This window comes from Pseudophryne corroboree, chromosome 6 (assembly GCF_028390025.1).
Source record: "Pseudophryne corroboree isolate aPseCor3 chromosome 6, aPseCor3.hap2, whole genome shotgun sequence".
NCBI lineage: Eukaryota > Metazoa > Chordata > Amphibia > Anura > Myobatrachidae > Pseudophryne > Pseudophryne corroboree.
This window is the reverse complement of record NC_086449.1, coordinates 31,869,733-31,882,969: the sequence shown is the minus strand read 5'-3', so window position 1 is coordinate 31,882,969 and position 13,237 is coordinate 31,869,733. Positions and strand designations below refer to the sequence as shown.

The 13,237-nt window shown below is 42.8% G+C and overlaps 1 protein-coding gene across 1 annotated transcript in view; it reads left to right on the top strand.

The window, feature by feature from the left end:
• LOC134934188 (extracellular calcium-sensing receptor-like) overlaps positions 1-13,237 on the top strand; it is a 92,794-nt gene that overhangs the window by 73,242 nt on the left and 6,315 nt on the right. Inside the window, exon 7 of the mRNA XM_063929679.1 lies at positions 5,873-6,100. Within this exon, the coding sequence (XP_063785749.1) occupies positions 5,873-6,100 (228 nt within the window). The remainder of the gene's footprint in view (positions 1-5,872; positions 6,101-13,237) is intronic.

The window sequence follows — 13,237 nt, the reverse complement described above, 5'->3', positions numbered from 1 at the left end:
AGGTCACCCGGGTATTGCCAGAACTCGGGAGTTGCTATCTAGGGCGGTGTGGTGGCCCTCGGTGGCTAAGGATGTGGATCAGTGGGTTCGGGCATGTGACATCTGTGCCCGAAATAAGACTCCTAGAGGGGTTCCTGTTGGCCCATTACATCCACTCTCTATCCCATCTAAGCCATGGACCCACATTTCAATGGATTTTGTGGTGGACTTGCCCAAATCCTCGGGGATGACAGCCATCTGGGTTGTCGTTGACAGGTTTTCGAAGATGGCGCACTTCGTTCCACTGGTTGGGCTGCCATCAGCCAGACGCCTGTCTGAATTATTTATGCTGCATGTTGTGCGTCTCCACGGGTTGCCACTTGATGTGGTCTCTGACCGCGGATCCCAGTTTGTGGCCAAATTCTGGAGGGCATTTTGTTCCGATCTCCAGATGTCTGTCAGCTTGTCGTCAGGCTACCATCCGCAGTCTAATGGGCAGACTGGAAGGGTGAACCAGTCCTTGGAGCAGTTCCTCAGGTGTTATGTCTCCAAGTGTCAGACTGACTGGGTTGCTCATCTGTCCATGGCGGAGTTTGCCTATAACAACGCGGCTCACTCTGCTACAGGGATCTCTCCCTTCCTTTGTGTGTATGGGCATCATCCTAAGGCCAATTCTTTTGACCCCCTGGACTCCACGCCTGGTGGTTCCTCTGTGGTTTTGGTCCTTAGAGGTATTTGGCGGAAAGTGAAGAAAGCCCTTGTGTCTGTGTCATTAGTGACCAAAAGGGTTTTTGATAAGCGGAAAAGACCCTGCAGCTTCAAATTAGGAGACTTCGTCTGGTTGTCTACCAAGAATTTGAAGTTGAGACAGCCATCTCATAAGTTAGGGCCCCGGTTCATCGGCCCTTATAAGATCACCAGGGTTATCAATCCGGTGGCATTTCAGTTAGATCTGCCCCGTTCTTTGGGTATCAATAAAACATTTCATTGTTCCCTTTTAAAACGGGCGATTAGTAATCCTTCTTCCAGTGGAAGACCTTCCCCTCTTCTGATACGTGGCCAGAGGGAGTTTGTTGTTGAAAGGATTCTTGACTCCAAGGTGGTTCGGGGTCGGCTGTCATTTTTGGTGCACTGGAAGGGGTATGGCCCGGAGGAGCGGTGGTGGGTGCGCAGTTGTGATCTTCATGCCCCCAGACTGATACGCTCTTTCTTCTCGCAGTTCCCCGATAAACCCGGTGGTAGGGGTTCTTTGACCCCTCGTCAGAGGGGGGGTACTGTTAGGGTCTCCTGCCCTATGCTGCCACGTCGTCATGGCAACCGGGAGACAAGTGCTAGTGGAGTAACCTGAGCGCAGCTGATACTCCGGTTCGGGTCTTTTGCTGTGCAGTGGTTATAGGCTCTGTGCACGGCAGGGGATCCGGTGCTGGTTTTTGTGCTCACAGTCTGTGAGGTCTGAGTGGGGCATGGACAGCACCTGCTTTATAAGGCCTCTTTTCAGGGTAAGCAGATGCTGCTGAATCTTTGTTGGTTAGTCAGTTCATGAAAGTTAGCCAGTACTGTGTAGCTTTGTATTTGTTTGTTGCTTACTGCAAATAGGCCTGGGGATTTGGTATTACACTCTGCCAATCCAGACCTAGCAGTAAGACTGGAGTCAGTCGTTTAGCTTGCTGGGGTTCTGTTACCACTCTGTGAACTTAGCAAGTTTGCGGCTGTATTCTAAGACTTGCCTGTCTAATCCTGTCTCACTGTGCTAGGTGTCAGGGGTCAGTTTAGTGGCAGTAAGCTAAAACCTGTGCACTGCAAGTGAGAAATAGGATTGTGGAGACTCTCCTTGTGTCTATCATTCCATCTCTGACCAAGGAGTTTACTGCCACACCCGTTGGTAACCCTTTAGGGCTTTGCTGTTGCCCTTAGCAACAGCATTTCGGGTTCTCTATGTATTAAAACACAACATCTTGCTTTTTCCATCTGTGCAGTTCTAATACAAAGGAGATACCCAGTTCCTTAGCCTCTGGACTTCTCTGTTCACTTTGTGTGTATTTTGTTACCCTATTACCTTCTGTGTACGTTATGTCATATTCCCCAGTTTGTCTGTGAATCCATTTGTTTTGCATAACAGTTCAAACACCAGTACATTCCTGCAGACACTGGAGTGCATAACAGTTCTGACACCAGTACTTTCCTGCAGGCACTGGTGTGCATAACAGTCTCTCAACAGGGCTGCTGCCTCTTCCCCCAGGTAATGAGACACAGAATAAAATCCTGACATACCTTTATTAGCATCAACAGGTCCAAGCACTAATTAGCCTATTCACAGGCTGAAAGCCTAAAGATTTGAACTGGGCCTAATGGATGTCGCCCACCCTCACTCTCCATCCACAACCCCAGGAACCCTTAAACAGCTTTTACTAAAGCCCAAAAGTCTTACCAAATCTGTTTTGTAATCACAGACATTAAAGCATATAGGTCAGAAACCTGGGACAACTATATCTAGTATGTACAACCTTACTAGTGCTTTCATTTCAATACTTAATTGCAGTGTGCAGTCAGCATAATTAAGTGCACACGATGAAGGGGAGAGGGACCTGCCCCTAAGAGCTTACAGTCTCTACTTTAATGTTGTGTTTGCATACATAACTATATTATCTATAGGACAGTTACTTCATATTGCCAGTTTATATTGTCTGGTGCTCAAGACGGGTGTAGTACGGCTGACCGGCGGTCAGCTTACCGACGCCAGGATCCCGGCAGCATACCAACGCCAGGATCTCGGCGGGGAGGGGCGAGTGCAGCAAGCCCCTTGCGGGCTCGGTGGCGACCTGTGGTCGCCACGGGTTCTATTCCCACTCTATGGTTGTCGTGGACACCCACGAGTGGAAATAGTCCCTGTTGGTCGGCATTCCGACCATCGGGATAGTGAGCCGTCGGGATGGTGGGGTAGGTCATGTGACTGTCGGTCAGATGACCGCCAGTCACATGAATACCACCCCTCAAGACCACCACCAAGAAAACCTACTAATGGCTGCATCATTTGAAGTGGAGACCCCAGTGTTTGTAGATGCTTCTTAAAATATTGGAAGAAAGATTGGGTGAGGCCTTCACCATTCCTGGACATCCTCATTTTTCTACAGTGAATGGTGTTAATGTCTGGTGACCACACCAGTTTTATGGGAGCATGTAGTATATAAAAAAGTGACTCACCTTTTTACTATCCGTGAAAAAGGCCTCCTCAGCCTGCTCAGGAGTTGTGTCAGAAATGTGCAACACATCCCGTATGGCCTCAATCATCAACTGCAGCCCCTTAGCAAGTGATGCCGTCCCCCTCAACACATCCCCTTCACCGTCTGCGTTGTCAGAATCGGTGTCCGTGTCATCCTGCATGATGTTAGCAAGTTCGCGTTTGTGAGAATGTACCACAGGGGACCCTGAGGGAGCAGTATCAGACCATACAACCATAGGTTATTGCAGTACCTGAGTGGCATGCTCAGTTCTAGCAACTCTTTCAGAAATCTGAGAAATAGTCCCCCTAAGAGAGGCTAACCATTCCGGCTCTCTAGCTGGGATATGCGCTACAATAGTGCAATCCTGATTACATGGGATGGGATCTTCCTGAGAAGATAAATCCTCTGCAGCATAGACATGTTTGCAAACACACACCAATCACCCCACATACACACAGGGTACTGGGCAGAGTCTCCCCCCAAGAATGGCAGAGAGACACAGAGATTGGAGCCAACCCACACACAGCGCTATTTTAGGTATATGGAGACCCTAAACCAGAGCTGACTGTGTCCCTTAATAGGTGACACAGCCTTTACACAGCCTCCCCTCCCTTCTACAACCCCCTGGTACCGTACAGATAGCTGGAGTTGCACTGGAGGGACTGATCTTCCACTTGCATCCAATTGCAGGCAGGAAAATGGCACTGAAACGCTGCTGGGTCCGCTCTGAGGAGAAGCTCCGCCCCCTTAATGGCGCTGTCTTCCTGCTCTACTGAGATTATACTGGCCTGAGGATTTTGTGCTGGCTGAGATCCACAGGCTTGATTTGGTCAGTATAGGGTCAGGTGCTGGCTCAGGGCACCCCTCACATTGCTGCACTGCGCTCCTACCCTGAAGCAGCCATCCGCACACCAACCCCCCGCTTGTTAGGGGGGTCGGTGTCTCGCTCGCCACACTTCAGCTCTGCAAGGGGTGGGGGTGGCCAGCTGCTGGGGCAGGCATTCCCCTGTGGCGGAGTGCGATCTATCCCCTCTGGAGCTCAGTGACCAGTCAGCGGAGACAGTGGCTTAGATCCCTCAGGTCGGACACTGCTCCCCCCCTCAGTCTCTTGTTGCAGGCAGGCTGTTGCCAGCAGACTCCTGTAAAAAAATAAGCTCTAGAATAAACTTTACTAGAAAAGCTCAGTAGAGCTCCCCTAGCTATGACCGGCTCCTCCGGGCACATTTTCTAAACTGAGTTTGGTAGAAGGGGCATAGAGGGAGGAGCCAGCCCACACTATTAAACTCTTAAAGTGCCAATGGCTCCTGGTGGACCCGTCTATACCCCATGGTACTAATATGGACCCCAGCATCCTCTAGGACGTAAGGGAAAGAATGGTAACAGGGGGAGGATGCTGTGTATGATAGGGGCAGATTTATTAAGCCTGGTGAAGTGATAAAAGTGGAAGGTGATAACGCACCAGCCAATCAGCTCCTAACTTCCATGTTACAGGCTGGGTTTGAAAAATGATAGTTAGGAGGTGACTGCCTGGTGCGTTTATCACCTTCCACTTTATCACTTCACCAGGCTTAATAAATCTGCCTCTCAGTCAGCTACAGTGTGTTTCCCACACTCCCACTGCTGCCACTGATGCCCGTATTGCAGTGTCCAATATACTCACAGCCAGAGGTGATTCTTTCAGTGGTACGGACCTCACAATTAGGTCACTTGCATACCTGTCAACCTCTTTTGCAGCACAGCGGAGTTTAGGATAAGCTGTCCGTTATTAAGGGGAGATCCACTGGAGATATTAATATATCAGAGTCCAGTGAAGAGTAGCCACACATTCTTACGCGTTTCTCCGCTAATGTGAAGCAGTGGTTTCATCAGAGGATATTTCCAGGGCTTTTCTGGGCTGTTTTTATTCCAAACTGGACCAATCACAGGGTAAATCTTAAATGTTTGCACCTGTGAATTAATCTTTCGTATTCTACAGTGTATGTTTAAAACACTCATTAAAAATCATGTCAACAGACCAATTCAATCTAAAAAGCTTGGTGGCTCACAATTCTATTGAAAACATGAAAATACAATGCAATATAATACTTTAAAAACAATGTTTCCAATGTTTCTCAGTGCCTCATTTACAGTAAACAAAGAAAATGTGGTACAGCTTCTTGCTGTGTTTCCAGAACTTTAAAATGGCAAAATTATTGTGAGACGTAAGTTGATGTCTTAAGGTGTGTACACACGGTGAGATAAATCTGTAAGATTTTGACTACATAGTCAAAATTTTATGAAAAGTTAGTGCATATCTCAAGGTGTTAGGCAGCTTGCGATACAGATTCGATCTCGATGCGTGCTCCCTTGGGGTCGGTATCGCAAGGCTAGATAGACTGTGCAGGCAAGTCTCTTTTGACTATCTAGTGTACTATCTAGTACAAAGTATAGTCAAAATTGGCACTTAGTCAAAATCGTACATAGACAAAATCTCAAGTACAGATAGTCAAAATCTGTGCTATCCGGGCTCTGGGGGAGTTCAAGGGAAATCACATAGTCAAAATCAGGCATAGCAGGGATCTCACTTATCTCTGATTAATTCAGTTTTACTCATGATGTGTGGAACATTAAGTAGATTTAATTTATCGTTCTGCTACTGTCAATGATTGATGTTATTCTCACTCTCCTCACAGCTCACGCACTATATCAGGAAAGTCAGGCCTGCACTAATTAATGGCAATGACACCTACTTTGATAAGAATGGAGAACCGCCTGTAATCTATAGTGTTGTGAACTGGCAGCAGAGTCCTGAAGGGACGGTAAAGTTAATGAAGATTGGCAATTACAGTACTACAGCACCTTCTGTACAAACACTGACCATCAACTCAAGTCTTTTGATGTGGCCTATGGGACATCTACAGGTGAGAATGATGCACATAGACAGGTTACTTATCATCCTTTTGGTATGAAAGGCTATAGATTCGGGCACATCATTTAGTTACAGATTTGCCCTCATTGGTATATATATAATGGGTGCAGAGTGTGCGGGGGCCCACACTGCATATTCTGCACCCATTTTTAGTATTTAAATCTCCAAAGTCCTGCATCAGTGTTACAGCAGCACAAATCACTGGAAAATGGCATGGTGGCCATTTTCCAGAGATTTGTTCATGTGCAGTAGAGAAGTCTCTGAGAACACGGTGCGGGTGCCAGGAGACCTGCACATTCATAGTGGCACAATTTTACCACTGAAGAACCCCCCCAGAGGTGAAACAGCTGCCTGGTCATGCCATGGAGGGTTAGCACATGTCTAACTGCCCTCCTTACTAGCATCAAGCCCATCTGTGGATTCTAGGTACCTTTTGTTTTTTATACTTCCCATAATTGTTGTCTGCAATTCCCCACAGGAACACCAGACAAGTAGCAGTCTGCAGTGTATGGACAATGGGATGACTAATACCCCTTTTCCACTTACGATCACGGGTCGCAGCCGGGAGCCTGACACGGGAGCTGCCCCCTGCTGCGACCCGTGCTCGTCCCCTTTCCCATCAGCAGTCACAACCCGGCATATGCCGGGTTGGTGACGCTTCTAGTGACGCGGCAGGGGCGGCGCAGGGAGATCACATGATCTCCCAGCGCCGCCCTTCCATACAGTGTAAACGGGAGCCGTGTCGCATCGACACGGCTCCCGTTTACACTAGAACCCTACCCGGATCATTCCCGTGTCCTACCCAGGTAAATAGCCGGGTAGGATTCACGGGTCACTTGATCCGGGTTGACCCTTTTCCACTTGCCAAAAACACGGGTAAATGCGCGCCCCCGTGCATTTACCCGTGTTTTTTGAGCTAGTGGAAAAGGGGTATTACTCTACCTGCATGTCTAATCACACTGATCTCTATACCTAAATCTCCCTCTTGTGCAGCATCCACACTTTCTATACACAGATGCATAGCAACTTGAACAGAGGTCCTTTATGAATATACCTGGTTATCTCTGCTGAGGTTTGTTGGTACCTGTGTACAGCATATACTGTACATGCCATATTTGCATCTCCTGTGCAACTGCAAATACAGTCATGCTACATGGCAATAACATCATATTTTTTGGATTTATTATACATATGTGTCTGATAAACTTGATTTGCATAATTATACTATTGTTCTTTGGGGGTAATTCTGAGTTGATCGCAGCAGCAAGTTAGTTAGCAGTTGGGCAAAACCATGTGCACTGCAGGGGGGGGCAGATATAACATTTGCAGAGAGAGTTAGATTTGTGTTGGGTTATTTTGTTTCTGTGCAGGGTAAATACTGGCTGCTTTATTTTTACACTGCAATTTACATTTCAGTTTGAATACACCCCACCCACATCTAACTGTCTCTGCACATTTCAATCTGCCCCCCTTCCCTGCAGTGCATATGGTTTTGCCCAACTGCTAACAAAATTGCTGCTGCAATCAACTCAGAATTAGGCCCTTTATATGCTGACTTGTGGTCTTATCTCTAGGTATGAATACTGCATGGGTACACAATTTGCATGGGTACATCAGCATTTGTGGAAGGCATAGTCATAGTAATAGGCTGAATTATTATACTGTGTTCCTGGACATAATCCACTTAAAAGGGCAAGTACTGTTTTGGTGCTGATGTTGATATTAATGTAGGAATTTACCTATAATAATTATCTAGAATACTATCATATTTACAGTGGGTTTCCAAGTCGGAAGTTTTGTAACCTTCCCACCCTGCAAATTTATGCATGAAATTGACCCATCCATTTGGTATCATGAAGTTTTGGCTCACGGAAATCTGTTATCCCGCATTGTTTGGAGTAAAACAAAACAAAAAACATTATACTCAGCCAATTTTTGTAGTTGCATCATTGTGGCCTGGGACCCTGGATTTTGCACTTGTTGTGTGAACTCCTAACCAAGAAAGTATTTTGTCAACTCTCCGGTCAATTCCCCTTATAAATATTGTAGTGTAACGCCATTGTATGTACATGTTTATATGTTTTGTCTGGTATTTCGTCTTTGTTCTGTGGGGAAATTATTTCCCTGTTCAATTGACATGACTTATTAAAAGCTAAGTTTTATACTTACTAATGGGTTTCTGCCCCCGGCAAGAGAGTACTTTTCTTTCCTTCGCCACTTTCTATACTCTAATATACTCTCAGGGGAGCACATCCTTATTATAGAATTATTACTCCTTACATAGGATACATTTCCCCATGACTGGAGCTACCCATTACACTTTTTCCTCCTTACACATTTTGTTACTGAACCTGTGCTCAAGATCCTATCCCTTTTCCCTTCAACCTATAAATGAAACAATGCCAGAGTTACCTGCCTGGCAGAGAGAATTGGGCCTGCACGAAGCCTACACATTCGCCCCCTCTTCTCTTAAACTGCCCCTGTGTGTCCTCATGTACTACTGCTCAAGTCGCTCCAAATAACCCCTCTCGGCAGGCCATGTTCCAGGCAACTCAGATGCGCTATGTGGATTTTTGCCCAAAATGTGCATACTAGACACACAATTAAATATGATGGAAGCGTCAAACTGTTTTGCTAGTGTGGTATTGAAAGTCGACAGTAACTAGGTCGACAATGTCTAGGTCGACCACTATTGGTCGACAGTAACTAGGTCGACAGGGTGTCTAGGTCGACATGGTCTTTAGGTCGACATGTTCTAGGTCGACAGGTCAAAAGGTCGACATGAGTTTTTTATGTTATTTTGGTGTCGTTTTCTTCGTAGAGTGACCGGGAACCCCAATTAGTGCACCGCATCCCCTCGCATGGTGCCTTTGCTCCGCTACCGCTTCGCTCGGCACAGATTACCGTTCCAATCGTAGTCCACGTGGATCGTTAAGTATGAAAAGGTTCAAAAAAAGAAAAAAATTGTGAAAAACCCATGTCGACCTTTTGACCTGTCGACCTAGAACACGTCGACCTAAAGACCCTGTCGACCTAGACACCCTGTCGACCTAGTTACTGTCGACCAATAGTGGTCGACCTAGTTACTGTCGACTTTCAGTCCGGATCCCATACAGAACACCGATTATTTTTTTAAGTCTAGAGTCAGTCAATTTTTTGTCAGTTTCATTCAAAATAGGCTGCAACTATTCTTAAAAATTGGTCAAAAATTATCCAAAGTTTCGGCTACAATTTCTTGCTGATTTTTCATCCTCTCTCCCATGCTTGATGAATTGATGACTTAGATAATAGAGAGCGCATAAATAACCGGTGCTTTATAGGAAATCCAGCCAATGGGACAGACGTATTAACCTGGAGAAGGGATAAAGAAGTGATGAGCGCGAGGTGATGACGCACTAGCCAATCATTATACATTTGAAAAATGACAGTTAGGATCTGACTGGCTGGTACGTTATCACTGCTTGATCACTTCTTTATCCCTTCTCCAGGCTTAATACATCTGCTCCAATGTCTCTGATTCTGCTTTGTCTAATTGTGTCACTTCAAACCTAGGGGAATATGTACTAAGCAGTGAAAAGAGTGGAGAAGTGAGCCAGTGGATAAGTTGCCCATGGCAACCAATCAGCATTGAAGTAACATTTATAATTTGCATACTATAAATTATACAGAGCAGTTGATTGGTTGCCATGAGCAATTTCTTCACTGGCTCACTTCTCCACTCTTTCATTGCTTAGCACATCTCCCCCATATTCACTGCTTAAAATCTTCAAAATTATGTCATAAACACTGTAATAGAATATACTCATTGAATTGGTCCTACAAGGGAAGGCTTTCACAGGAGACCTCATCCAGTAATAGTCAGATTTTTGGATTTCCATACCAAAGAAAAATTTTTGACAGCATATCAGACATTCCCCATTAATTGTTGAAGGTACTAATATATTGATTTTTCAAGATTATTTAGTGTCATTACAACAGAAACGCACAGCGTATCAACCGATATGTAATACCTAATAGACAATAGAAATAATTTGTGCTCTTGTATCCTGCTAATGGGAAATGGACAAATACTAATTTTTGATACACCAGAAACAGCTAAGGCTCATTTATTTCCAGTAACTTCCCCTATGGGCTCTCCAAGTACACGTTCAATTACTAGATCTTGAAAAGAAGGAAAAATTAGCTTGGAGTCTTTATATTATATGCCTATAGTAAAATATGATAGACTTATTGAAAAGGTTTATTTTTATTTTTCTGCCTTAAAGGTTTTGTCTTTTAGTTTTTCATTTTGATGTTTGTTTTTCGCATTAGTTATACTTCAGAGGAAATATTTTCACTTTAGAACTTTGATGTTATTTTCACGAGGTACTTGTTCTACTCACCAAAATTTTGGAAAATGGTGATATGCTGCCATAGTATTAGCCAATGGTTTGTCATATACGTTTTTGGAGAGAGTGGAAGATCCAGAAGGTTATTACTTTTTGCTTACAATTCAAATATACTCTAACAAAAACACTTTTGTGAATGTATAGTTTCCAAACTAAAAATGTATTTGTTTCTGCCATTTCTCAGATGCAATTACAAAAAGAAAGCCCAAATCTTTCCCTGGGGACACTTTAATACAGTTGACGACCCAGCTTTAGATAAATCTGTAGTTTGTTGAATATTTCTGCACATACAGTACAAGATAATCTTATATCTAAACGTAAAAATTCTCATGGGTTAGTAGATTATTCATCAGGACGGGCATATACAGTACATTTTATTCATGAATACACAGGACTTTCTCACACATAGATCATATTCTTATATCAGATAGACTAGTTACAGATATGACTGACTGGAATTTCAGAAATTCTGATTTCTAATCATGCCTTGATTGGTATACCTAATAAGAGGTCTGAATTTCAGACGGATAACTTAGGACATACTGTAGGAACTCCCCAATATTATTTTGGTAAACTTCAAAAACAGTCACCAGGGGTCATATTATTTCATGTTTTTCTAATTCTAGAAAACACCCCCATAAATATGAAATTCTTAGTAGTCTCTGATAGTTTGAAGGCATATATGAACATCCTGTCAAAGGCCTCTTTTAAGTTCTATAAACAAAATATACAATTGCTTAAGAGTTTTTTTTTACTATTACAAGCGAAGACAGGCGAAGAAGGTGGGGGACTCGAGCAGGCAAACTATTAGCTACACTGGAAAAACCATCTACTGTAGCTCAAAATATGATATAATGCAATACAATTCCCCAAAAATGGGGAAATAATAACCAACAGTACTGGCATCACCAACTTATTTCACAAGTATTATACTAGTCTATACGTATATTGCTACCCCACAAGATGCCCCTCTAAGGAAATATCTGACAAAAGAATCACTTCTCCCAAAGCTATCAGAAGCATTGAAAGATTTACTTAATCTGGATATTACAATGGAGGAGATACAAGATATTCGCTCCTCTATACAGTTAAAAAAAAAAAAACTCCACAGGCCCTGGTGGGCTCTCATTAGAATATTATAAGATATTACAACAGGACATTGCTTCTATTTTACTTTAACTTTTTCAATATATACATAAGTATAGTCCTGATTATCCTATTTTTAATATCCATTTACAATACACCTATTAAAACCAGATAAAGAACCTCAACTAGAGTCTTCTTATCTACCTAATGCATTATTCCAATTGGATTTTAAACTTTTGGCTAAAATTACAGAATGGCCAAAATATTGCAATCGATCTGTTATGAACTGCTGACTATCATTTAGGTTTTGTCTCAGGTCATCATTTAGTCAAAGGAATAAGAATGTAGAAAGCAGCTATTACATATTTTTTTCAATACTCTTCTACTCCCAGTATATGACTAAGTTCAGATGCTAATAAAGCATTCAATATTATATCTTGGTCTTTTTTGTATAAAATGTTGCAAATGGGGGGATTTGGGGAAGAATTAATTGATTTTCCACAATTTTTATACGCGTTTCCCACCACATCGCTGTTAATTACTGGTTCCATTAGTCAAAAAGTGTATATGAGCAAAGGTACCCACCAGGGATGTCCACTCTCTCCGATATTATTTAATTCAGTATTGGAGCCTATGCTACAAAATATCTACAGAATTAGTCATAATTAAGAGATATTGTGGTTGGATCTCGAGAGAGTAAATTAACAGCATTTGCAGACGATCAATTATTACAAAAAAATCTGAAATCCTTCCTTAGTCTCTTAGTGTAAGAACTCTTGGAAGAGAATTTGGAAAGGTTTCTGGATTCACAATTAATTTTGATAAATCAGTATCTATTTTTCTTAAACATGGATATAGGAAACCAGCATGAGCACGTGATATACCTATCTATTGGTCATCAAAGTTTAAAACATATTTAGGGGTTCAGAACCCAAAGGATTTTAGTATGTTATAAACAGTAGTCTTAATGTTAAAGTATGCATAAAAACATGCTAGAGGGAATTGATGAGTTGGAGTCATCTCCCTATCTACTTCTTAGTTTGAATTAATCTAATAAAAATGGTATTATTCCCCTGTCTATTATACTCTCTGCAATCTCTCCCAGTTTTACTCTGTCATAATGAAGGTTGCGAAATGAATACACTATTTACTAAATTCATCTGGTAGAAGAAACGGGCAAGAATTGGTAATCTCAAACTATAACAATTTATGTCCAATGGAGGAGTACATTTACCTAATTTGCAACTTTACAATTGCTCAGCACAACTCCATTACATTAGAGATTGGTAAAAAGAAAATGACAACTATGCTTACACTTTGCTTGAATGCTCGTTTGTCCCAAATATGGACCTTATTACATTTCTTCATGCCCTAGATTGTGGGGTTACACCATCTATTACCGCAACTCATTTATTAATGACAACTGGGAAAACATGACATATTTTACTTCATAGATTTAAAGTGAACCCATATATAATGGTACATTTACCCTTCCTGGATAATTTAAATTTCCAGGGAGAAGCTGCATTTCCTTTAACCCTATGGAAAATCATTGACTTATCCTAGGTTGGTCAATTCATCAATAGACAGACAAGAAAACCAATGACCTCGACACTATCAAGTGAATCTTTTTTGAGGCTCATTTCTCGAAATCT